Source organism: Lates calcarifer, linkage group LG2 (assembly GCF_001640805.2).
Source record: "Lates calcarifer isolate ASB-BC8 linkage group LG2, TLL_Latcal_v3, whole genome shotgun sequence".
Lineage (NCBI taxonomy): Eukaryota > Metazoa > Chordata > Actinopteri > Centropomidae > Lates > Lates calcarifer.
The window spans coordinates 12,165,780-12,191,747 of record NC_066834.1 but is presented as its reverse complement, the minus strand read 5'-3'; the positions used below and the strand labels follow the sequence as shown (position 1 = coordinate 12,191,747).

The 25,968-nt window shown below is 41.1% G+C and overlaps 1 protein-coding gene across 1 annotated transcript in view; it reads right to left on the bottom strand.

Moving 5' to 3' along the window:
- The window catches only part of otog (otogelin), a 61,989-nt gene that overhangs the window by 32,621 nt on the left and 3,400 nt on the right, over window positions 1-25,968 (bottom strand). Inside the window, 20 exon segments of the mRNA XM_051078275.1 lie at window positions 3,864-4,029; window positions 4,236-4,279; window positions 5,500-5,574; window positions 6,674-6,842; window positions 7,907-8,119; window positions 8,234-8,358; window positions 9,857-10,034; window positions 11,969-12,101; window positions 14,115-14,260; window positions 15,168-15,214; window positions 15,628-15,736; window positions 16,023-16,148; window positions 17,193-17,302; window positions 18,285-18,391; window positions 18,788-18,918; window positions 19,669-19,877; window positions 19,962-20,083; window positions 21,488-21,645; window positions 21,774-21,875; window positions 24,229-25,750. Coding sequence (XP_050934232.1) covers window positions 3,864-4,029; window positions 4,236-4,279; window positions 5,500-5,574; window positions 6,674-6,842; window positions 7,907-8,119; window positions 8,234-8,358; window positions 9,857-10,034; window positions 11,969-12,101; window positions 14,115-14,260; window positions 15,168-15,214; window positions 15,628-15,736; window positions 16,023-16,148; window positions 17,193-17,302; window positions 18,285-18,391; window positions 18,788-18,918; window positions 19,669-19,877; window positions 19,962-20,083; window positions 21,488-21,645; window positions 21,774-21,875; window positions 24,229-25,750 — 3,992 coding nt within the window.

Here is a 25,968-nt window from a genome sequence, read left to right as displayed (position 1 = left end):
GTGGACTTTTTACCAAGATATTCATATATCCATATTCATAAATAGTATCATAAATAGTAATAAATAGTAAACAAATGCATACAGCATGTTCAGAGAAAAATCTATGTTATATTCCCTTTCATGTGTTCTATTTAGGACTTATTATGTCTTATGCCAAATAAATAATTGATATTATTGGATTAGTTCCTTTTGTCCTTTTATTTTTCTATTATAGGAGCTAGACAGACATGTAGGACTGTTTGTGTTGGTTGTCTTGGTTACAGATGTGTGCTTGTGTTTCTTGTAGTTTAGTCCTTCTTGGGATGTGACCAATCATGGTCATTTATATTCTTGTTGTAGATCAGCTTTCACCATGTTTTCCAGTTCTGCACATCTGAAATCCTGTAATCAAATTTTTTGTTGCAGCACTCACTGGTTTGAGGTTATGTTGCGTATGTCCTTACTCTGCACTGTATAACTCTGTCTTGTTTATAAACCTCTCCAGAGTCGTCCACAACCAGGCAGACAACAGGTTTTTACCGCTGTATGTACATAACTGTAACCAAAACCAAATTCCGATATGCTGCGTGGTCCTGCATTGCACCTGAGAGTCCAGGTTCATATGAGTTCAGCTGGGCTAATTGACACAGAATGAGGAATGAATGAATGGTCTACATTTTGATCATAAACAAAGTGTGCCATTGTGAATGAAAACACAATGGATTCTTCTGTCAGCACCTTAGCTAATTATTTCCCATTAGAGGTTTTAAGTCCTGCTGCAGACGAATACCTTGCAGTTGACTTTTTTTCTGTTTTCATGATAATCATCTAAGTGTTGTATTAATATGACAGGAGCAGCTGCTTATCATCTACTGTCTAGGAACCACCAGAACGAGCAAGGTGAAGACGTGCCGAAAAACATTTCGATTATTTTATATATATGTATATGTGTGTGTGTGTGTGTGTGTGTGTGTGTGTGTGTATATATATAATTTTTCATTTCCTTTAAAAAGCTTTCTATTCTTTTAATTTGAATTAGATTTTTTCATGCTGTTATTTGTTCCTTCCTTGTTGTAATGCATTATATAAACTCTTTGAGCTGCCTTTGTGTATGAAATGTGCTATACAAATAAACATAATGTCCTTTTACAGTACAGCTCAACGTGTCTTTCTATGTTCTGCTGTGTGTAAAGACTATTTCACATAACGTCCTGCTTCTGTTGTGGGTGACATACTGAAAGCACTGCAGCATTTATATTAACAAGGGAAAGTCTGTCTCAAGATGATCAATAATCAGCGTCATTCGGTTTCATTCAAATAGTGCCTGTCTATCTGTAAAAAGATGTTCTCAGTTGCCATAAAACTGTGAAAACAAGCTTCTATAAAGCACTCATGACTCCCGGCTGATGTCACGCATCAGGTGATCGCCCAGTGAACCTTTAAGTTGTCTCGCCATCACTGCGCTTATTAATACCGCCGTGAACAGGGAGTGTTCAGGCCCAATGAGATCTCTCTTTGTGTTACCACAAAATTACTTCACACGATATCATGTTTCATGGAGTTAAATTAAATTAAACACTCATACATCATGACTGGACATCAGATTTAATTTTGTTGGGTCCTTGTCACCCTAAAGGTCAGTGAGCTTTACGTGGCCGAACGGGAATAAATGAATCACACGGATGAGGTTGGCCGAGGTGACGCAGGGTGGAGATACCTGACTGACCTTTTCTCTGGGTCAGTGTGTTTCCTGATGTTAGATGATATTCTGCAGTGAGCAACAGAAAACCCAAACTGGTGCTATTTATAGACCGGGACTGACGAGAGGAAGGAAGAAGGAACTTCAGTCAGGACTGAAGAGTTTTACTTGAGTGTTTTATTTAAACATATAAATTATATATTTATCTTTAAACATATATAAAGTTTAGGTTATAGATAGGAAATCAGTAGTTCAGATGTTGCTCACTGAGCCTCATCTGTTTTAATATTTCCATTCACTGCTAAACATCCCAGCTTTTCACCATGGATACAAAATATATGAAAAATATAATCAACTGCAAACTGGATAATTAGGTTCAATACATTTTCTGTTAAGTGCTTGTTTACTTTATCTGTTTGAGGTTAATTCAGAAACTGTGTGGCCAGTAGCACACTGGCACTGTATTTTTCAGCACATATATTTAAGGGATCCCAACGTATGGGGATATGGGGGTATGTATGTTTGTTAGATTTTTTAAAAATCTAGATCAGTGTTGGTCGGGCTCTAGGGTTGACTGAAATCATCTGTGTAAGAAAAAAAACCCTTATAAACCAGGGGGGTTTATAAAGTGAATGATAGCAGCTTTTAGTCTTGTGTTTTATGTAGAATTGTGACTCTCTTATTTACATTCAGATCACAGATTGTGAGTACCTGCATTACCAAATGTCTTTTAAGGTGGATTTTATCATATTATTATTGATCATTTTATGGGATCTTAAGCGAACATATGCATATTATATCATCAAATATTTAGGTCAGTGTGTTTATATTCATATTACAATATATTATCAAATATAATATTCTGGCCTTTTAATCTGAATTCTAACCACTTGAATATTTTTTAATTTTTTTTGTCTTCATCTGCAAGACTGGGGTTAAGTGACCTTACTATAAGTGACCAAGACCTCCTGTTGTCTCTCCTGGTGTAGCTTCCATCATTCAGCCACATAATCTGTGTAAAAGTGTCACAATCCCAGGACATGTTTAAACTGACCCCTGCCTGTTCATATTGTTACCAGGACGACTCTCGGTTGATGTCACAGAATGAAACCACTTAACCCTCTGTTCAGGCCGACAGCCAGAGGGGATTAGAGGGATCGGATAACTGTAATCTATTCCATCATGTCTGTCCTCTTCATCTGCTGGTTTTAAGGACTTTTGTCCACCGTAGATGATCTTGTGATGAACATATTACTGCGGACGGGCACAGGCATTATGGGCAATGGCTGAGTTTTTGTCATTATCAAAACTCAAAGTTTCCGTGGCTGTTATTTCTTTAAATCTGAGGTCAGTTCACTTTTAAAATCTTTAAAAACTAATGAAACAGACTCTTTCAATGAACCTTAGTGTTATATCTGTCTGTTTTGCAAGAAAAACTCAAAATGGTGAGAAATAGAACAAAGTAGAGCAATGACTCTTTCCTATGCACAAATATTAACCCCCCAAAAAACAACTGTAAAATAATGGATAGCTTTTTTCTAAGCGTTGAAACACCTCATCAGCTTCATGCCTCATTGTGTAATCACAATTAGAGCCATTATGTCCAATAAAAGTAAGAACATCTCAAAGCCACCACTAACAGAACTGTAGGGTGGACTGCGTCTAAAACCAACCAATTTAGTCCCTCAGTTTAAGGCCTTTACACACCATGGGCAGTTTTTTGTGCAATTAATTCACACCAATATGTTTATTCAAACTGTTGTTTTTTTTCTGAGCACTTTCACACGGTTGATTTTTCTGAGCTTTCGCACCGTGAATAAAAGTATCAGCCAATTACACAGATTGCCTGAGGCTTCTCTGGTTCAACAGGATCTCAGTACTCGGTTTTCTGCCTCCTCAAATGCAGCAGTAGAATCCCCAGCAGAAACAAACTCAAACTGTGACTGCTATTTTGTAATTGAGTCCGATTCAAGGGTGAGACTTTGTGGTTACAATCGAATGCTGACGACATGCATCACACACAACCTACAGTGTTGAATGTGGTGGTGACTAGCGTCACCAGACAGGGGGACAGGGGGTTTTTGATCCCTGACCAAGTGCTATCCTCCAGCAGGGGAGGATTGTTCATGAACTTCCATACACAACCAGTCAGCGATGGACAAACTAACTGCAATGCATCACTCACCCAGGAGGGCAGATACATCCAGCCACGCAGGGCTCGTGTGTCGAGCAGGTGAGGTTGAGCAGGTAGGATTCACAGGTGCGCTCGCAGGCCACACCCCTCCCCGGCAGGAGGCCATCCTCCCCCTCTGAGCAGTTCTGGTAAAGCTGACCCGCCGGACACAACCTGTCTGCAAAAAGCAAAGAAGTCGTCACAAGTCAGCAAGATGCTACAAGGAAGGCTCCTCAGTTTGGAGTTTTGCTGTCATTATTAAAAAACAAACAAATGCTCTGTCTTAGGTTTTGTGTTCAACAAAGCATCATAAAACATCTGCCTGCTGAATTTAAATTTCATAAATAACAACGAATAAAAAACATTTTTGAATTAGTGACCTACCACTTTCTGTTGTTTGAGACACCAGTTTACCGTTCAGACACAGCCTGCAGAGGAAAACAGAGAGTCCTTACATGATGAAGGTAAATACATGGAAAATTGATTTAAGAATAAACATGAAATTAAACACAACAAAGACAGTGTGAATGTGGTTTCTGCTGATTTTCTTTCCAAACAAAAAATTTGCGTGTGCACAATAAATATGAACGCTGGCTTTACTAAAGTTTACTGTTCATACTCCCCAGAGGATACATCCAACTCCGCACACATGACACGGTGTCTCATTATTACATATTATACATGTCTCTATATTCTGTGGACACTCAGACTCAAGGGGATAATGGCCTATGATAATGATGGTCATTTATGTTAATGACCATCATGGCTTTAACACTAGTGACATTTGCATTTTTGAGCTACTTTCGTGGAAACCTTCCACATAATTTCCCAAACATAATTGATTTATTATAAGCTTTTAAGGGTTTTTAAAGAAAAAATGAGAGATTATGTGGGAGGTAAGAGAAGAACAGTTCATATGTAAATAACAAAGTCAAATCAAAGTCATGAAAAATCAAAATTAAAGACGACACATTTTCTATCTAATCAAGAATTAAGTTGTTTTTTTTTTGTCTTTCTAGGAATCTCCTACAGATATTGATGTATGTTCAAAAATCATTTTTCTTCTTCAGTTTTTTTTTGTATTCATATATAAAAAGTCTGCACTTAATAATTGTAATAACTGACATTTATATATGCAGGACATGTAAATAAAGTTTTGGCTCATTTTCATATTGTGAAGTTTAAGGAACATGGCGGCTTCTTGAGGACCACTAGCAGATCTTTAAGACTTTTACTCTTGTTCAGACTAAATATTTTTACACTGCCTTCTAAAGCCATAACCAAACATCTACCACATTTTTTAAGACCCCTGTATTGGTTTTCATCTAGTCTGCATGTCTGTGTTGTGACTGCGCTTTATGTAAGAAACACAAAGAAATCTGATCCACGGTGAACTGGAAACATTGTCTGTCTCTGTCCTGATACCAGTGTTCTGGTTGTAGCTTCTCATTCACAGAAATCGACTGACTGAATTACAGCCTCCAGTTTCCATCTGATGTCTCTCACTTGTAACTGAACTGGCTTGATGTCAGTGAAAAATGGGGAAAATGTAAATAAAAAAGACCAAAAGCTGAAACTGTCCTTTAAGATATAGGAGTGTTTTGAGGGTTAAGATCGCGAAGACAGAGACCGGGGAGGAGGATCTTACTGAACACCTGCTGACGTCATGATCACATCTCCTGGTTCGTAATCTGCTCCAAGGAAACTGCAGGGACACTCGCTCCTGAAAAACCACACCAGTAACCAAATCAAACGCACACACAAACACACACTCAGATCAGTGAACCAATTATGTGTCTTAGACAGTGAGGATATCAGTTTAAATGTGACCATTTTGAACCTCAGTATGAGTGTAAGCCTCATAATTACACGTCCAAAGATCTTAAACACCAGGCTTTGGGTGATGTAAACCAGACACTGCTCAGTTTGTCCATTATTGTGTAAAGAATTATGTTAAAGGGCTTAGTGTTACCTCAAACAGAGTATTACAGGTAAGTGGATAGGGGACAGATAAGGAAGCTTTAGGAGGTAAAATCGAACCCTGAGGTGGCGAATCCGCAACCAATCCTCCCTCAAGAAACATAAACTCTTCAGACAGAATATTCATCATAACATTTTTTTTTTATTACAATGTGTCTACGTTGTGGTAAACTGTGTTTAGCGGAGGCTGAAAGCCTTTGTAACATATAGTCCAGCGGCACACATCGGCCTCTGTACTACAAATTCTTTCTCACTGGTTATCAGATATCTGTGTCGTCCCCGGCTCGAGTGGGAATGAAAGGGGGGTTTCACGGTAAATTCCTTGATGTAACTCTATCACATGGTAAGTAAGGCACTGCGCTGCACTAGGATGTAAAAACCTGGGACATTTAAGAGGAATTAAGCTGCATGTCTTCTAGGGCAGAGCAGGCTGAAAGGGAGAGCACAATTACCGAGGTCCTCTGGCTCTATAACGTCTGCTCGGAAAGATACAACACTTTCCACTTAAAGGCTGACCTAAACTTCAGAGCAGATACAAATATCACTTTGAGAGGATTTGTTTGGTGGAGTGACTCCAGCCAGTTAGCCATTAAACACGCTTCACAACCTTCCACCACACCGTGGCAGGTAGAGCTGGAGCGGCTCCGATACACAACAAGGACACAGATTCCTGGAGTTAACACTAAAATGATGGCAAGGACGCAGAAACGTTATCATCTGAACACAAAAAATATATAAAAATATATATATCTGTTACAGTGATAATCACTGCATCTCTCTCCTTGTGTCGCTATTTATTCTTGCGTTGCTTCTGCTCTGAGACCCCACCTCCTTACTCTTACCTGTGCACGCAGGTATGCGTTCGATGGTTGTAGAAGGATCCCTGGGGGCAGACGCAGCCCTCCTCGCACTCCTCCCCACACTGCTGCTGCGGGACGGAGAAGGCAGAGCAACGGTGCTGGCAGGACGACACGCAGGTGCCGTACTGCATGGTGGCAGGACAGTTGACCGCTGCGAGGGAAAGACAACGCCAACAGGAAGATTCAGATTTTCATATTACCGCATAATCCTACAGTACCACTTCACCGTCTTCATCGGGTTTCACTGTACCGCAGATTTTTACTGACAGTGGGGCAAAATGTTTGTTTAGCAAGTTAATCAAAGAAAAAACACAAGTTTTTGCAGTTGTTGTTCAAACTCTCTGGAACCAGCTTCCCATCAAAAAGCTGTTAAAAAGATGCTCAGATTATAAGCACTTCATTTTTGCTGTTGTGTGTGTTTGCCTTGTGTGCAGTTTTAATGTTTTCTTTTTCTGTTTTCTCCTTTGTTTTCATTGTAAAACATCTTTTACTCCTTGTTTCTCTAAAGATGGTTTTAAATAAATCTACCTACCTTCAATTTACCTACATTAAATACAACTCACACCCTCTTTTCTGTCCCACAAATATATTCGTATCACTGCCATTGCTTTGTCTGTAAATTCCATTGTCTGTTTAAGTTACCTATTATGCCACCATGCTGCAAAAATTAAAAATGGATCCTTCAGTTAATGGATTTATCACAACTAGTTCACATTGGTTTGTTGGTGAAACTTTCTCATCACATCAAAATATCTGCAGCCTATTAGCCACAGTAGCTAGGTGGCTTAAATACAGCTCAGTATTAAACTTACATTTGTCTACACATGAAGAGATGGAGAGTGAACTGTTTGCTCTTTGTTTGTACTATGAAATATCACAAGTTAACATGTCAGGTGATTTCAAACTCAAACTGAGTTAAAGATAAAGTATAATTACAGCATTTGTTAAAGTTCCCGAAACCCAAAATGTCCTCCAAGCTTGTTAATGATGTTCTGAAAATCAACAGTCAACATAACAGTGAGCAGGGATAAAATTCTGTATTTGATATTGGGCACTATGACAAAAAGAAAACAGAAAAACATGGAAGTATCTTTGGTGGCGATTCCACTTTGTCATAATTCATTCATAAATCCAGAGTCACTAAACAGCAGTGGGTGAATCCTGAGACTAAACATCCTCCCTGGCCTGTAGACAGAAAACGTGCAGACTACTCACCACAGTCTGGTATGTGCGATCGAAAGTCAACGATGACGGAGAATTTGCGGCAGTGGCGAGCGTAGTGGGCCAGAGCGGAGCAGAGGCAGGGCGTCCCACACTTACAGGTATCTGAGCGACACTGCTGATGGAAGGGCGTCGGGCTGAGGTACTCGTGGCAGGCGGAGAACAGATCCTGGTTCAATACGTCACACATCTCTGAGGCGTAGGCCACTGAGAAGGAGAACGAGATGACTGATTAATGGCGGTGATCTTCCATTTCACCTGAGTATCTTTCCGTTAACTCACACACAAACTGCTGAAACAATTGAAGGATGGAGAACTGACCAGCTTGCTGGTGTGTGTCACAGGGGTCGAGCTGAGGCGGACTCAGGCTGGGTGAACAGGCTGACGAGACTCTCCAGGTGTTTCCAAACAGCTGAGGAGTGCTTTCTATCATACCTGATGGAGATCTGCAGGGAGACCAGAGAACAACACGAAGATAATGTGAAGGTAGTGGGACCAGCCTATAGCTACGACAACAATAGCAGTTACTATCCATCCATCCATTATCTATACAGCTTATCCATTAAGGGTCATGGAGCAGCTAGAGCCTATCTCAGCTGATGCTGGGTGAGAGGTGGGGTACACCCTGGACAGATCACCGGTCCATTCACACGGCCAAAACAACCATTCACAATCACATTCACACTTACGGACAACTGAGGCGCCAATTGAATCTGCATGTCTTTGCACTGAGGTGACAGAGCTAACCACTTCACCACTGTGCCACCCCCAGTTACTAGTGTATTATATTTCATCTACTTGCTACTTTTTAAGTGTTCTTTAGTGTTTAGATATAGCAAATAGTTGGCCGCTATCTCATTCATCTTCAGTCCCAGTTGTCAACATCAGAATCAATACGAGCAGTCAAGAGCATGGTATATAACTGTGGTACCACAGGTGGGGGATTCATTCAAGTGTTGCAAACTACAAATTCATGAAGTGCATTTTCAAAACAAGAAATTATAGAAAAAAGTTTTAAAAAGGATTCAAAAACATTCAGATTAAATGAGAAGACCTAATCTTTTAAAATACACTCTGGGACGCTTTGCCCTTGGGATCAAAAGTCAATGGTGGCTCTGCTAGTGGTGTGTTTTGTTCTATACTGGACCTTATCTTGTTTGAAAGGTCTAAATCTCCTGATTCTACCTGTGCAAAGCATTTTAGGATCCTCATATCACTGCAGCAGCTGTTGACACAGAACTGGCTTAAACTTGTGGCCTCAGGCAAAACAGGCAAGACCTTACAGTTCAGCGTGGACATAGATTTAAAGGCAAACATGTTTCTGTGGGTTTTGAAGGGAAGGTGGAAGATGTCATTCAAAGAAAATTTGTCCAGAAAATGTGAAATGTAGTTTTAGGTTTAAGGCAACCAAAACTAAATTTTAAGAACACAGCAGAAGTTGGTGCGTAGCTCCAAAGACGAAGACAAAATATATAATGGAGGATTCTGCAAGTCATCATTTTAACTGTCGTCCTCAGGCTTCAGGCAAAGTGAGTTCCAGTTTTCCTTCTAGCAGCATATGACCACTTCAGTCACTGACTGTGATGTATATCCATTTACAGCTGTTAGACAACATCCGCCCTTTATGGTCGGCCATTACGATACAGTACAGTGGAGCCCCTATTCCACTAACAGTAAATTCCTTGTTGAAGTGGCGTGTCCAGTTGGGTGCTCATCTGGCCCGCCTAAAAGAGCTGATCAGAGAGCAAGGCTTTTGATGCTGAGCCGCCCAACCAGTGTGCATTACAGAGAGAGAGAGTGTGAGAGAGAGAGCACTTCACCATCACCTCCCTCTCTGCCTCTGTAACAAGAGTACGCTCTCTCTTTTTATCATCAGAGGTGGAGGGGATGTGGGTTAACACAGGGCACGGGAGGGGTTAAAGGTCAGCCAGGACACACACTTACAGGAAGTCATCTTGAATGTTGCCGTTGAAGGTCCCACACAGCCCCACCGTGTCGTCCTTCCACAGCTCGTCGGCTTGCAGGTAGAGACGAAACTCCGTCCAGCTGTACTGCAGACGCAGGCCAAACGCCGTCCTCACCTGGAGGAACATGGACGACAACTCCTGGATGTGGAAGATGTCTGCGGGAGACGATGGGAGGATGACATTTAGGCTTTCAGGCCGTTGTAGATGAGGCTCAGTTTATATAATCATTTACTTCTGCATAAAACATTTGCAAAACCTACACAGTACACCCATATTCACAAGTTATCAGTTTTCCTCTTCCCTGCTTTTTCCTGCTGTGTAAGCACATCTGTCGGAACATTACTGCCACCTGTCGATCAGTGGAAAGTCAGCAAGACAAGGTTTGTATTTTCAAATACCAACCTTATTTTACCATTTACTGATCGCTTTCAGCCATATTGGAGCCGCGTTAAAGGTGCTATGTGTAAGTTCTTGCTATGACTACATAGTCAACGTTAGCATTAGCAGCTGCTTACTTAGCCAAAACCTTGCAAGTGCAGCATCATTCTTTTACTCGCCAAGAGCTGCCTCCAGTGGTGGAAAGCAATGCCAGTGTTTGCTGTTCTTTTGCTTCTATTTCTATCATGTCATTTCTTCTGCTGAAGTTAGCACGCTAACCAACTAGTCCTGTCTCATAATATGACTTTACATTAGTGAGTCACTGTAGCATCCAGTCTTTAACAGGGATGTAACAATATCAAAATCTCACAATGTGATAATACCGCAGAAACAGGTCCACACGTCAATATTAATTGTGATTTTTTTTTTAAGGCAAATGAAGACTTGGAAAAAAATCTGTGAACAAGGCATTCATTTTAAAGTCAGTCGTATTTCCCGACGTGTAGGTAACCGCAGTCTGGCAGTGTCTGCACATTGTCCTTTTCCTCTCTCATTTCATGACACTGGGAAACCAAAATGCTTCCTTACATCAGATCTAAAAGACACTGGAGCGTCCACATCCACAGCATCTCTCTCTGCCCTGCTCTGTTCCCCCTCACCTCCAACACCGGCCTCCACCAGCTTTGCTGTACTAGATCCATAGATTTGAAGAGGGAGGGAAGGATGATGGCCACGCATAAAACACTGGTCTCTGTAGTTCTCATTTCCCTCTGCTCCCCTCCAACACACGGCAGTAACAAAACTATCAGTTTTGCCGTCCAGACAGAACACTTATCATGTGATATCGTGAAATTGATGATACCCTTACATTTCGTGTCTTTAAGTAACCGACTAACTCCCCACTATGGAAAATACTGGCCCACAACTACACACAGGAACCTTTAAAGAGATATTTAACACTTCCTGAAAATCTTGTTTTTGCTGACCTCCAGTGGCTTAACTTCTCATCCTCTGATCTGATGTAGATGTACCTGTGTGACACACCCATCAGTGATGCAGCTTTCAAACCTGGAGTCAAGTTACAAGATGCTTTTATTGTGTTTAGGGTAGCGCTGCAACTAATGATTATTTTCATATGTGTTCAATTAATTAACTGTTTAGTTCATAAAATATCAGAAAATTGTTTAAAAAGGAAAAAAATCCCAAATAATCACAAATTACTGTTTTGTTTATGTTTTTTGTTCAGGTTTGTACTTTGAGATTTCTTGTTTCTGGAATTTATTGTAAGCATTTTCGCAGATGTGCATTAAAATTTCTATATAAACAAAGACTGATTAATTGATTGACTGATTCATTAATGAAAATGGAGTCAAGAACGCAAAGTACTGTGTCAGAACCTGTAACAAAGCATAAATTGTTGTGTTAGTGTTGTTTTTATTTGTTAAGGGACCAAAGTATCTGATCATTCTCACACAATTCAGCACAAAACAGACAAAAGCCTGTGCAGTCATAAAAACACTGATGTGAAAAGAGAGTAATGCTCAAAGGGAAAGCATTTTGTGCGACACAATGCAGTTAAGTATTGGGAAAATTTCTGTTCAGTAGCACAGCTGTCACTTAATCCATGTCTGCCATGATGTGCAGACTGCTGAAAGAAGTCATGCACTGGACGTGAACAATGTTGGAAGGTGATAAAAGACTAAGATATTACCGTCAGAATAGGGCAGAGAGATGCGGTACTGTCCGGCCATGAAGACCTCTCCAACGTGACTCAGTGTTATCTCCGTTCTTGGATCCTCGTCAATGACCAGGTTAACTGATTGGATGCAGGCCCCATCCAAATTCTGCAATTGAGACAAGATGGCTTGATAAAACTGTGCTGGCATTTTCCCAAACAGCAGCAATTCACACACACAACGGGACACACAATGAGAGCAAAATAATGGAAAGAATGGAGAGAAATAATAAAAAGAGATAGGAAAGAAAAACAGTTTGACTTCCAAACGCTGCATAATGGACAGGACAGTGCTTTAATGTATTTGCCAGACTGCTAGTCTGCAGTGGTAGAAAAAAATGCTCAAATACTTAAATATAACATCCTTCAATACAATGATCAGGAATTAAGAACAAGAGCAAATTTTACAGTATTACCAGTAGTCAGGCCAGAAAATGTAAACTTTGCATTGAGGATAAACCACAGAGTAATCTAGAAGAAAATGATTCATCTTCTGGGGAGCATGAATGTCCTCAGTGAACTTAAGAAGATAATCAGCCCTTTTTCAGTTTCTTATATAACTAGCAGAGGCAGAAGTAACAGGTATTTTCAGACCAGAGGAACTTTTCATAGTTATAAGAACAGTTGGAGGATCCCCCACCACACTCTTTTTATTGTGTCCACACTGCAAGAATTGGGAACGATTTTAGTGTTTCGAGGGACTTACGTCAGAGGAGGTACTCTCCCAGCACAAGAGAAACTTTGAGTGATCTAAGTGTACACTGATTGGCCAATCGTGAGCCAACTGCCATTATGAAACACCTGTGTAAAATGTTAGCCATTTAAACAACAGCTCGTAAGACTTCAAAACCAGAACACAACACAGACAAATGAAGTCTAGCCTGTATTGAGTGTATATGCGACCAGGGAGTAAAACACGATTTAAACTCATCAAAATCATGACGTTGCTATATCGACCACTGCTTGGCTTCCATCACTTCAGCATTCCTTTTGGCGATGTGAATGCAAACAGAAAAAAAGCCTTTGAGGGTATGTGGTTTTTGGCAGACCTCCCCAGTGACTAGTCCTTCTCTGAAAGTCCCAAGAACTCTTTGGTTAGAAAACACATATAACCATGCAAAACCTTTTACAGCATCCACAGGAGGGACAGTTTTAGTAACAGATCCAGGAGTTTGAAGGCTTATCGGACACAGAAACCATGAGATATGGCTTCATTACTTGGTAAGTTACTTAAACAGTAGAAATATGCACATATTGAATTGTTATCCACCAGGAGTGTGTGTTCGCATGGATTCGATTAGGGTTAGGGTTATTGCAAGACCATTGCCATATGCATCAGTCTGGTAAAAGTACGATTAGTTACTCCGCTGTGTCAGTGACAGTAAGTGATCTGCCTCTATGAATCGTCTCTTTCATAAGTGGCAGAGCCCCATAGCCGAAAGGTTTTAGCACCCACCTCACCCACTCCCCTCCTCCCTCTGCTCTTCCCATCATTCATCTCCTGTTTTCGCATAACCTCCTCTCTGTCCAAGTCCCCCACCCCTCCAGTGCCTCTCTTCACCTCCCTCTTCACTACAAAGCCGTCCACAGCTCTGTCAGTCAGGGCCAGATAAGGTAATCCTGTTCAGTTGGCTGTTAGAGGTCTCAGGCCTCTGCTCTGATGAGTGGGACATCTTATATCTCGCCTCCTCCTCTCCACCCCCCACCCCACCACCCGTTTGCTGAGCAGCTCAAAGACTGCTGGGAAATTGGAGGCTTGGAGAGATGGGAGAAGAAAAGAAGCTCTAATTCTTTTGTCGCTTTTCATGTTGACTATCAGCCTGAGCTTGATTGAGACGTTTACTTGAGGTATTCATTTGTCTATGTCGTAGCGCAGCTCTTCGACAAAATGCCCTGGACTCAGCAGGGATTATTGAGCACTTAAGTAATGATATGATCTACATGACAGACAAATTGCATAAAGCTGTAAGCTGAGCCAGCTGAACAGTTAAACTGCAGAGGCTAAAGTGGAAGAATTGTGCAGGAGTTTTACAAAGTGCAGAAACGTTTGTTCACAAGCAGAAAAAGGAAAAAAGGCCTTTTTTAATAAGATAAAAAATAATGCAGATTAAAGGTAACTCACAGCTCCACAGGGGGTGTTCTGGATGGTGACTGTGAACCTCCCTGAGTTGCGACTCTTGGCAAGGACGTACTGACACGTTGCAGGAAAGGTGTAGATCCGCCCGTCGAAAGACTGAAAATACATATCGCCAGTCACCGAACACTCCCCTAAAGAGAGAATCAGACAGTTTCCTTCATTCATCTGAGAACATTTACAACTTAAAACCATAGTTTGGTAGCCACTGTATGTACGCTTTGCTTGAGAGCACTAATTCCATCATTAGTTATAAATTTGAATGTCAACTTTATTAATGAAAGCTCTTCTGATCACAAGGAGGTTTCCTTTTCTCTCCTACTATAAAACTAGGAAGGCTCCTTATTTAGTTTCAGCCTTCTTTGATGCTTCCTTCTTTGTTGCCTTTTCATCTCTCAGAAGCATCCTTGCACCTTATTGAGGAAGCTTTTTTTCCTCCAGGCACCCAGAGTAGGGAAACCATCTCTTCCATTTGCCCTTAATTATAAGGAAAATTTATCCAGTGTTACTAGCTTTAGTTATTAACTGTCCTCCTTTCTTGCATCCCAAGTAGAGATGTTAACATGTGTAGAACACCAAAGCTTCAGGAAACCATTGAGCAGATGGTGCTCTCAAAATCGTCAAATCACTTCTCACACTCAACAGTTGCCATCTTGGCTGTGTAGCACAAGGGGAGGGACCACTAAAGTATTTTAAAAATTGTGAAAATGCGACCAAGGAAGGAGGATACGTGGTTTGCATGAAACAGCGGGCACACACAAGAAATATTTCGGTGGGCTACAATCACAGCTACATGTTGCGATTGTCATTTCTAGTATGTGCAAAACAGTGGTGTTTGAGAAAACATTACAATGTTGAAATTCACACACTACACCAGTGAGTATACTGTCTACACAACATACTACATGTAAGTGTACTAACTGAAGCATTGGATTTTTTAAAATATTTGGGTTGTCATAAAATAATCAGCTCACACCAAAGTGACCTCCAGTATTATTTTCTGGAAAAAAAATTAACCACCCACAGAGAGAAGGCACAAACCTGGGCAGCTGTAGTCGGTGCAGTTCCACACTCCACCCACGCATGTGCTGAAACAGAAAGCAGAGACGTCCACAGGTGGCTCTGGGAACATGAAAGGCTGAGCTAATCAGCAGGATCACTGACAGAAACTGGACACACCGAGCCCAGGTGGTCAGATCTGAGAAGATTAAAAGGACTGCATGGAATCTGCAGGACAATATGCTGTTTTTTATACATGATGATGACATGTAACGCAACATGGTCTCATGCGGTCTCTCAAGCATCCAGGATTCATTTAATTGTCCAAAGGCAGCCAGTGAGATGAGGTTTCCATGGAAAACAAGATTTGATTTATGAAAAGCTGGTACTCATCGCTGTTAAACTTTTTTTAATGGGAACAGTATCTGAGCATAAATTGGTTTCTTCATCCAGAGTCTTGTTATAATGGTACGAGAGGTGAGAGAGGTTAAAAGTGGCTCACCAGTTGTTGCATTCCTCCTGCAGCATTTGTCCAGAGGGGTAAAACATGCCATGGTACTCACAGGGACAGTCGGAGGGCATCACACAGCTACCATCCTCGTAGATCAGACCTGAGGAGTGTGAAGACGGTTACGGAGACAGGCAGAAGATTATTGCAGACAATGGAAGATGCAGGATTATTCTCTCATTTCCATTTAGTTAGTAAAAGATTAGATAAAGACCTCTGAAGGATGCAAAAGAAAAAGGATGATCAATTAACTAATAGAAAGGAAAAGTGGTTAAATGAGTGGCTTATTTTAAAGTCAGAAGACAAGACAGAAACAGTAAAAAAGGTGTGTTTGCAATAAAGCTTTTCAAAGGGAACTACAATAGATATTATTCTGAACAGGAACTCACCATCTGGACAGTAGCATCCATCCAAGCAGGCCAGCTTGCTGTCGATGCATGTTCGCTCCAGGTTGCAGGACTCTGGGCAACAGCTGATACATTCCCTGTACTGCAGACCTAGAGGACACTGCTTCGCTGGTCGCAAAAATGAAACATAACACAGATGTCAAAAACTTTAAACTTTCTAATGCGACGGGTTGATACAGAAGTGGTTGAAGTCAGACAGGCACCATTACAGGTACTGAAAGAAAGTGATGTGATTACATAAAATAGACTGAAATGTTAGGATTTGTATTAGTTATGATGTAAATTAAGCTGCCCATTATACTTGCCCTGTGTTCCAATAACTTTTAGTTGACCCTTACTGCAGCTGACCTTAGGTAAGATACATAAATACAAACATTTGATTGACAGAAATTGCTTTAGTGGGTTACAGAAACCACTGAATGTAGTGAAACAATTCATTAGTTTTAATTTCTACTTCTAGGTAGCCTTTAACAGCTTAACAGCTAAGGGTGTTAAAGCTAATGTTAAGTGGGTTGACAAATATTGATGAAAACAAAGACATTTGTATCCAGTTCTGAAATGAACTTAGATGATTATATTTTGACAATTTATACAAAATAGACAAAAATGGTCTGTCCACCGTATTGCTCCTCTGCCACAATGTTGTAGTACAAGCTTGAAGAAGGAGATGTTGTGACAGTAAAATTTTGACACAGAAAAATAAAATTTTGCATTGAAATACTTGCATTGGAAAAAGCTATACATTACATTGTCATTCTATTTGGATATTTTTTTGCATTCATGATGTGTTTTTCAATGTCATCCTGCAGATTTTTTCATCATGTCTATCTACTTTCAGTGACGTTTTGTTTTTTTACAAAGTCTGAATTTTTACAGCGTCATTGGTTTTCAGTTTCAACTTTCTGCGACTGTTTTGAGGTTGAGGGGAGGGGCAAGAAGCACATGATCTACGTAATATCATTTGCATATTGCTGCCCGTGACACACTGCCTGCATTGCATGGCATTTGCATAATTTTTACATAATTCTTTTATAACACATATAATTATACAACAAGGAAGTCATACTCTATCTCCTTTTTTTGTTTGGTGTTAGTGTTTGCAGTTATTCGGCCCTCTGTGGTACACAGCTCAAAACACCTGGAAAAACATACCACACTGAGGAATGTGCTGCCTCCAGTCGTGCAGTGGGTGGTCAGCGTGGGCACAGGCCCGGGCATACTCGCTGAACACCTGGCATACCACATCACCGTTGGGACCCGACCTTCAACAGAGTAACAAAGAGAGAAGGATTCTTTGAGCGGAGCCAGTAGAGCTGCTTCCACAGAGCCAGGTACGCTGAACTGATCAGACTGTGCAGCTCAAACAAATTACTACCCACCAGCTGTATCTCCATCTCAGGGAGAAAACTGAAGAATTATCTTTTAATAATTACACTTTAAATGGAAAACTATACTATATAATTGAAAAGGTTTGTTGTCGGGTAGCTGGATCAGTAATACTCTCAGTCAAAGTGAATCATCTTATAAGGTAAATTTCCCTCTGAACACGGTAAACTGTGCTGACTTTAGAACTCGTCTCTGTCCAAATCAGCCTGAGTTGTAGCAACACATTGCCAAGGCTAATGTTACTCACAGGAGGAGGCCACGTTCAGGATCATGGACCTGAGCCACCAAAAGACACAACTGAGAAAGCGTTGAGTGGTATCATTTAAAACCAGAGAGTAACAAAAGCGCTCACAGTCTTCTTTGTAGACATGGACAGAAAGGCAAAAAAAATCCAAGAAACACACTCATCTGAAATAGGTACGAAAAGATGTTTTCAAAGAAGAGTGATGTCCAGTAACATGTTACCCGACATAACTGTGGAAAAACACCCAACAGATTTCAACACTGTTGTGTTAAGCGCAGTCAGCAGAGTACAAGACGAGCGAGCCAGCACTCAGGACATTACTTGTTGAATTGAAATCCTTTCAAACTACTCAGTGCAAGATGTTATTAATGTTATGAAAGTAATTTGTAAAGAATATTTACATAAGTATAGCATCTGTTAAGCTGATTAAAATTAATTTTCAACATTTTCAACTTCAACACATATAAATCATCAGAAAAGTAGAACACTCAACTGACAACATAATGGAAAGCAGCAATAATGCAGAAAGTGAAAGTAATTTAACAAAATAACACATATTTGTTGTCACTTGATGTCAGGGATCAGTGAAGTGGATCTGAATCTGCTGTTCTTACGAGCAGAGGTCGTTGGAGCAGCTAGCCATGTAGGACAGTGGGCTGACAAAGTCGTGGCAGCTCTGAAATGGTGGATCCAGCAGCATTGCGCACACCTCCTCCACTTTCTGCAGCCACAAAACACATGGACAGTTTTTCACTCAACGTTCGACATGGTCACTTCTGACTAAATTTCCTGTACTGAAAAAAAAAAATCAAGTGATAAATAAACATATTTTCCTTGAAAAGTTAAAACAAAGAGACATTACATTGAAGTTTCAAGATTTTAATTAAACAACACAAGTGAAACTGAATGGAAAATGAAACAAAATGAAATTATACATTTGTTTAAAAATGTACATTTATTTAAGTCTTAGTGTTACATTGAGGATCCTACTATTACTCTGTAATGTCACTGTCAATTAGCAGTTCACTTCATTAACCTGCTGTGTCACTGACCTGACTATTTACTGAGACAAATTTCTGTGTTATGTGTTTATTGTCCGTGTTAGAGAACATATTACCATCAGGACATGAGCATCGACTGCAGCACAGGGTGAAAAGAAGCCAGAGGGCACCATGGGACATCGGGCCTGGTGTGGCTCTGTCTCCACCCAACTGTTCCCAAACATTTCGATTTCATGAGTCAGCACACCTAGGAGAGGGAGTCAAAGTGTTTTTCAGGGCCTTTACCATATGTTTTTAGTTTGACCTCCATCCAGGCAGCCACAGGTTTCAGTTCATTTCAGTACACTGTGAAAATGTGCTTATAAATTCTTGCTTCAGTTAGATCATCCATTACAAATTATTAGTGGTATCTATTTTTGTTAAAATTATACTATGTAATACTTCTGAAAACTCAGTACTGGTGTGTTGCATGCATGTGTGAAAAAATGGGTGAAAAAATGGGATGAGCGGGATGCTGACCAGCAACCATTAAAAAGGTTTAAAAACTATCTGCTTTGGTTCTTGCTTAATCTAAATACTTACATTTAATTCTGTCATTGCACCCTCCCTTCTGCACTTGGACTATACGTTGTGCGTTTACATTTTTTTTTTGTTAATGAGGTAAAATGTGTCACTGAACACATCCTCACATGGTTGGATTGATCAGATTACATTTTGCCTTGATGCGTGTACACCAGGATTTGTATGCAGTTAAGTGCTGACTGATTATAATCTGATCCAGCAGGTTGATACAGGTGACAGGAGTCCGTAAAACAAGCTGAGCTGCTCTCACGCCCCGTGGTCAGATGTTACGCATGATAACTTGGTTAAGTGACTTGCTGAGACTCTTTAAGTGACTATATTTCAACATGAAGCAGGTTCTAACTACATGCTGACATCTAGAGGAAAAATCATTGTTTTATCACTGGATTACACATCACAGAAAGAGTGATCCTACCGTAGCTCGTCTTCAGGTCGTCCTGGACGTCAGCATTGAAGTTACCGCACAGGCCGCAGGTCCTGCCCACGTACTCCGGGCTGAGTTTGATGTAAATGGATCCGCTGCGTCCCTCCCAGGCTAGCGTGAAGCCGTGCTGTTGCATCACCAGAACGTATTGCGAGATCTGCTCCAGCTGCAGGTCGTGGATGTGATGAGGCAGCTGCAAACTAAAGACAGAGACGGTGAATCCACCTCACACTGATCGATATATACAAAGATGTTTTGTTACGTACTGTGTTAACACTGCTGACCTTTGACCTTTGAAGGTCACATTGGTGGCATGCAGCCGGATCTCACCCTCCCATGGTAGGAAGAGGCTGACTGATCGTTGGCAGGTGTAGGGGGCGGAGCCACAGCCTGGATCATTGTGGACCTGCAAACAGCAAAGTGGCATGTGTCCATTCATTAGGAAGCAAAATAAACAGTGTTGAAAACTGTTGTGGTGCCCTCTGTGGGACAAGAGAGTGATTCTTAAAATGGCAGAATGGCACAAAGATATGCAGTCTGTAAAACCTGTAAAATAAACCCTAACCCTGTCTTTTTAAAGACTAATGCTACCATTATTCTAGATATTTCTAATTGTCAACAAATCCCATGAAAAGCCTAAAACCAGCAATGAAGTATTGTAGTCCCACATACACCATCCTACACCAAAAATAGTCCCAAACAAAATCACTATTTACTCCTGTCATAGTAATTTTGCTAGAAACTACATTGCCCAGGTGTTTTAGGATATCATTTACCTTTATTTTTTAATAAAAAAAATAAACTAGATATATGTGAACAAGTTTTCAATATTTCTGTCCTCAGCAGGAACAAATGTGCTTAGGACTGACAGAGTATGGCAATCAGAAGGTAGTGACAGATGGCCACAAACATTTTGACATTATGAAAATGTAATAATGAAAACTCTTTAGAAGTTCTTGTTGTCCCTCTCCTTTTTTTCTGAAAGTCATCTAGCTGAATTCTCTTCAGTTCTTAAGAAAGTTACATTTGAGAGAGAGAGTTTTATTGTAGTTTTAATTTATAGTTTTATTTTTGATCTTGCTGTTGTCTGTAATATCTTTCTGTGGACATGAGGTACTGTAGAGCAGCAAAAACTGCATCAGCTACTGCACAAACCAAGAAAAAAAAGAGAAAAGAAATAACTTGCACAAAAAAGACAGCAGAGACAACTATTTTAGTCCCAGATCACCCTAACAGAGTGGTTTAAACTCTGAAACTTGACCATGAAAGAAACACACTAACCTCAGTTTACCATTTTAAGGCATTCCTGAGAAGTGTGGGTTTTTCTACAACAAAAGAAAATGTTATCTCACTTCCTTCCAACATGTTATGGTTGTCAGATTTGCAACATTGCAGTTTTATATTTTCTTTTTGTTCATGAAATGCTCCTTATTACTAATACTGGTATCAATAATTATTATTAATATGGATCTTTTCATGTTCCCTTTTTGGTCTGGTTTTCCCATACACAGCTACAGTATCTGCTGCCTTTTCAGGGGAACAAAGTCCCAGTCTGTTGCAGATGCTTTCAAGGCATAGTGGGTAATTGCAGTATTTAATGGTAATTGACTCTAATAACCAGATAGCTTTCACTAATCTTCAGAGCAAATCTTTTCCTCAGGCTGAAACTGAATTCAGAAAGGAGAGTGTGCTATGGAGCGGGAGTCCAAACTTCCACATCGACTGGGAACAGGTGTCGAACCGAAACCTTCTGGGCAGCTCCTAGTCTGAAGGTTTTATTTCGTTCCGGTGCAGGTGAGTCTGAACTAACCTGGACGACGATGCTGGCCTGCGTGGTTTCCTCACAGTCCCTCAGCAGAGTGTATGTGCATCGGCCAGGGAAGTAGTAGTAAAGGCCATCAAAGGTCTCAAAGTTGTACTGACCCCACGACCTGCAGGTCATCTCCCTTTCGAAGCCGGGATTTGGAACTAGGGCACATGAGGAGAGAAAAGATAACAATGATGTAATGGTTGGTGATGATTGTTCCTGCTATTTAAAAACTTTCAAATTGACTGAAATGGATTCTAAAAAGAAGAACAACAGGTGTGTGGTTTACCTGTCTGACATCTGTGTCCGGTGGCCTGATACAAGCTGCAGTCACATGACTCTGACTGAACGCACTGTCCTCCATTCAGGCAGGGGAATACACATTGCTCTGCTAAGAGAAGACAAACATATGATCTCAATTCTGCTCATCAGACTGGAAACCTGAGAAAAGTCAAGACAGTGACACCTTGACAGTTTGTAATCATTCGTTGCTAAATTTATAGAGCAGAAATACTGTATGTTTTGTTAATGTCCCATAAAATCTGTGTCAACTGCCTCAAAATTGTCTCCATATATCAACAGGTTTAATCCAGGAGGGTCTACATAATTTGACTGATAGCTCATTTGTTCACAATTTGAGACTTGAGAACCTGGGGTAGTTGCATTATTCTACAGTGCATTGGCACATCTACAATTATTTTCTTTAAAAATCAATTGTTCACTGTATAAAAGAAAACAACATCTTAACATATTCAAACTGCTTTTTTTTTTCTTTTTCTTTTTTTTTGGTCCGACCAATAGTCCAACAACGTTATGTTTACAGTAGAAAACCAAGAAACTGACTAAACTGACAACTGATAAGCTGGTACCAGTGATTTTTTGGCATTTTTGCTTCAAAAAAATGAGTCAGACAATTTATCCATCCATCCATCCATTATCTATACAACCTATCCTTAAGGTTTCTGTGTTGTGGAGCCAGAGGCAGGATACATCCTGGGCAAATCACCAGTCCATCGCAGGATATAGACAAACAATCATTCACACTCATATTCACACCTACAGGCAACATAGGGTCACTAGTTATCCTAACCGGCATGTTTGGACTGGTAGAGGAAGCTGGAGTTTCCAAAGAGAATCCACACAGGCACAGGGAGAACAAACAAAAAAAGCCCCAGTCTAACAGAACCCTCTTGCCCTAAGACAACAGTTCTAACCACAGATTGGGCGAGAAGCAGAGTACAGTCCATCGCAGGGACAACACATACTGGCAAACAACCATTCACGCTCACATTCATTCCTTCGGACAATTTAGACCAACTATCACCAACTAACCTAATGCATGTAGCTTCTTTCACACGTCTCGGGTCGACGTCTGTCCATCTATGATTTAAAGAGAATTACAACGCTGGTCGGAGATTTTCTTACACTTGACGGCGAGCTGTCTCCTCTGCGGCTTCTCCGCTCCTGTGTGCGGACGCGTAAGCGGAGACGCACGTGAAACAGGAAGCGAGGAAAGACCGTGAATGTAAATGATTTTTTAATTTGTGCATTTTTTTTCTTTGCTTTTCTTGGGATGGCGGGGGCATCCAGTTGGCGGAGTGGGCCGCCCTGCCAAGACGATGGTAGGGGGAATTGTTACGTCCTCTGACTAATTGATTAATCAACTAACCACCGCTCTGGAGTAGCCACTGGCTGGTTTCTTCTAGTCCAACGACTTTTTTTTTTTTTTTGCCCTGGGATGCTACGAACCACTGAAACGGACGACTGACTTTGAGGATCAGCAGGTAAGCAGGTAAGCAAGAGTTGCCATCTGTTTGCCCCGCCCCCACCTGTCAGCACTGTGTGGCCCCAACAAATGTTCCAGTCACTGAATGCACCACCAAACACCAGACGATGGCTCCTCATCCCGCAATAACACCATCTGCTAAGTGGGCTTACAGCTTGTCTGCCCAGTCAGCCACGTCCCACACAAGCACAGGTACGATAAAGACGTTCGTGGAGGGTGGAGGGATGGGAATGGGGATGGGGGCAGATCATTGAATCAGATAAAAGCTATTTTCCCTCTGTTCACTCTGTAAGGAGGAAGTACAACAAAGGGCTCAACTGCTGCTCAGTTTAAAGACACATTATACAACTTTATGGTGCTTCGAAAATGGAAACGGGGTAGACTTTATTTGGACTTCTATAACTAGAAAGCAAAAACCACAACTTTTCCATAACCTCAAAGGAATGACTGGCAGATCAATGCTATTCTTGTGTCTATGTTTTAACTGTAGAGCTATGGACCTACTAGCTGAGCTTTTACACAAATGACAAGTTTTAACTTGTTTTGACTCCACAGACATGGGAATGGTATGGATCTGTTCATCTAATGCCCAGTACAAATGTGATGGAGCAAAATGTTTCTTTAGACTTAAACTTTTATTTTGATGCTACTATGAGTAGGATTTGAAATTTCCATTCTTTTGTATTCCACAAAGATAGTTTCAAAAGCAGCACTTCTGCAGAAAGCAATTAACACCAATACTTTCTACCTGCAGATTATATAGGTCAGGTTAACCTCCTTGGACACCAAAAGTTTGCTCTTGGGTCCCTATTGAGCAGTTGCCCGCTTTGCCTGCCTGGTAATCCAGCCTTGTACTCACTGTACCAAGTGGACAATGATTTAAACAAAAAAACCTGACTGTGACTTGTGGTGTTAAACCAAATACCCACAACATCCATATCAACCTTTCAAAACCCACCTGGAGTCCCACGAAACGACGACCTCATGGCTTCCTTCACCTGCCTGGTGAGCTGTGAAATATTCACTGGACGCTCGTCTGGTGAAATGGCTCCGGTGAGTGATGACGCTGAACCAGATAATGATTGGTTTGATGGTTCTGAGCTGGTTAGGGATTGATTAGCTGGTATTAAAGTGGTTGGTGATTGATTTGGAGGTGTTGAGGTGAGTGATGATTGGTTTGATGTTTTTGAGACAGTTGTTGATTGGCTCAGTGGTGTTTGGCTAGGTTTTGTAGTGCTGCCTGCTCGATGGTTAGATAAGGTCTTGTGTGGTGCCTTGCTAACTGGTGACTGACTGGCCACTTCTGTGGTTGTTGGTGATTTTCTGGCTAGTGCTGAAGTTGTTGAAGAAAAGCTGGTTGGTACTGCAGTGGTTGGTGATTGGTTGGATTTTATAGTGCTGGTTGGTGACTGACTGGCTGGTGCTATGGTTGTTGGTGATTGGCTGGCTGATGCTGTGGTTACTGGTGATTGGCTGGTTGGTACTATAGTAGTTGGTGATTGGCTGGACTTTGTGGTTCTGGTTGGTGACTGACTGGCTGGTGCTATGGTTGTTGGTGATTGGCTAGTTGATGCTGTAGTGGTTGGTGATTGGCTAGATTTTGGAGTTCTGGTTGATGACTGACTGGCTGGTGTTGCACTGGTTGGTGCTTGACTGGATGTTGTTGTGCTGCCTAATGATTTCCTGGCTGATGGTGTGCTCGATGATGATTGGCTGGGTATTGTTTTTTTTCTTGGTGATTGGCTGGCTGGTACTATGCTGGCTGGTGAGTGGCTAGGATGTCCTATCTTTGTTGGAGATTTAATGGATGATGTTTTGCTGCCTGGTACTATGGTGGTTGGTGATTGGCTGGATGGTGCTGTGTTCATTAGTGATTGGCTAGGTGTTGTTGTTCTGCTTGGTGATTGGCTGGTTGATACTGTAGTAGTTGGTGATTGGCTAGGGAGTCCTATCTTTGTTGAAGATTCAATGGATGGTATTGTGCTGCCTGGTGTTTGGCTGATTGATGCTATGATTGTTGGTGATTTGCTGGCTGATAATATGTTTGTTGGTGATTGGCTGGATGGTGTTGTGGTAGTTGATAATTGGCTGGTTTGTGTTGTGCTGACCAGTGATTGGCTAGATGATACTGTTGTTGGCGGTGTTTGACTAGATGGTGTTGTGCTAGCTAATGATTGACTGGCTGGTGTTGTGCTGCCTGGTGATTGCTTAGCTGATGCTGCAGTGGTTTGTGATTGGCTGGTTTGTGTTGTGCTGACCGGTGATTGGCTAGATGATACTGTTGTTGATGGTGTTTGACTAGATGGAGCTGTGGTTGCAGATGATTGCTCAGAGCTGAGGGTCGGCGTCCTCTCTGGGCTGGAGGACGTCAGGTTGGACATCAGGTTGGATGTCAGGTTGGACATGGCAGTCCGGCTGACCAGTGAATGACTGGTAGAAGATGTGTTGTTTTCTAGTGCAGCAGCTGCTGTCTGGAGGTCCTTCAAGGAGAGAAACTGTATCATCAGGTATTTCATGCAACAGTTGCAACCAGTCAGTCATACAGCCATAATCTGATCCTACATAGCAATGTCTCAAGGCTTCTTCCAACCAAATATATTAAATCTGATCATTTTCATATTAGGCCTCGACTGTTTGGCAAAGAGAGCAAGGAGCTAATTTCAACAAAACAAAATTAAGTCCATGTAACGCACTCTGA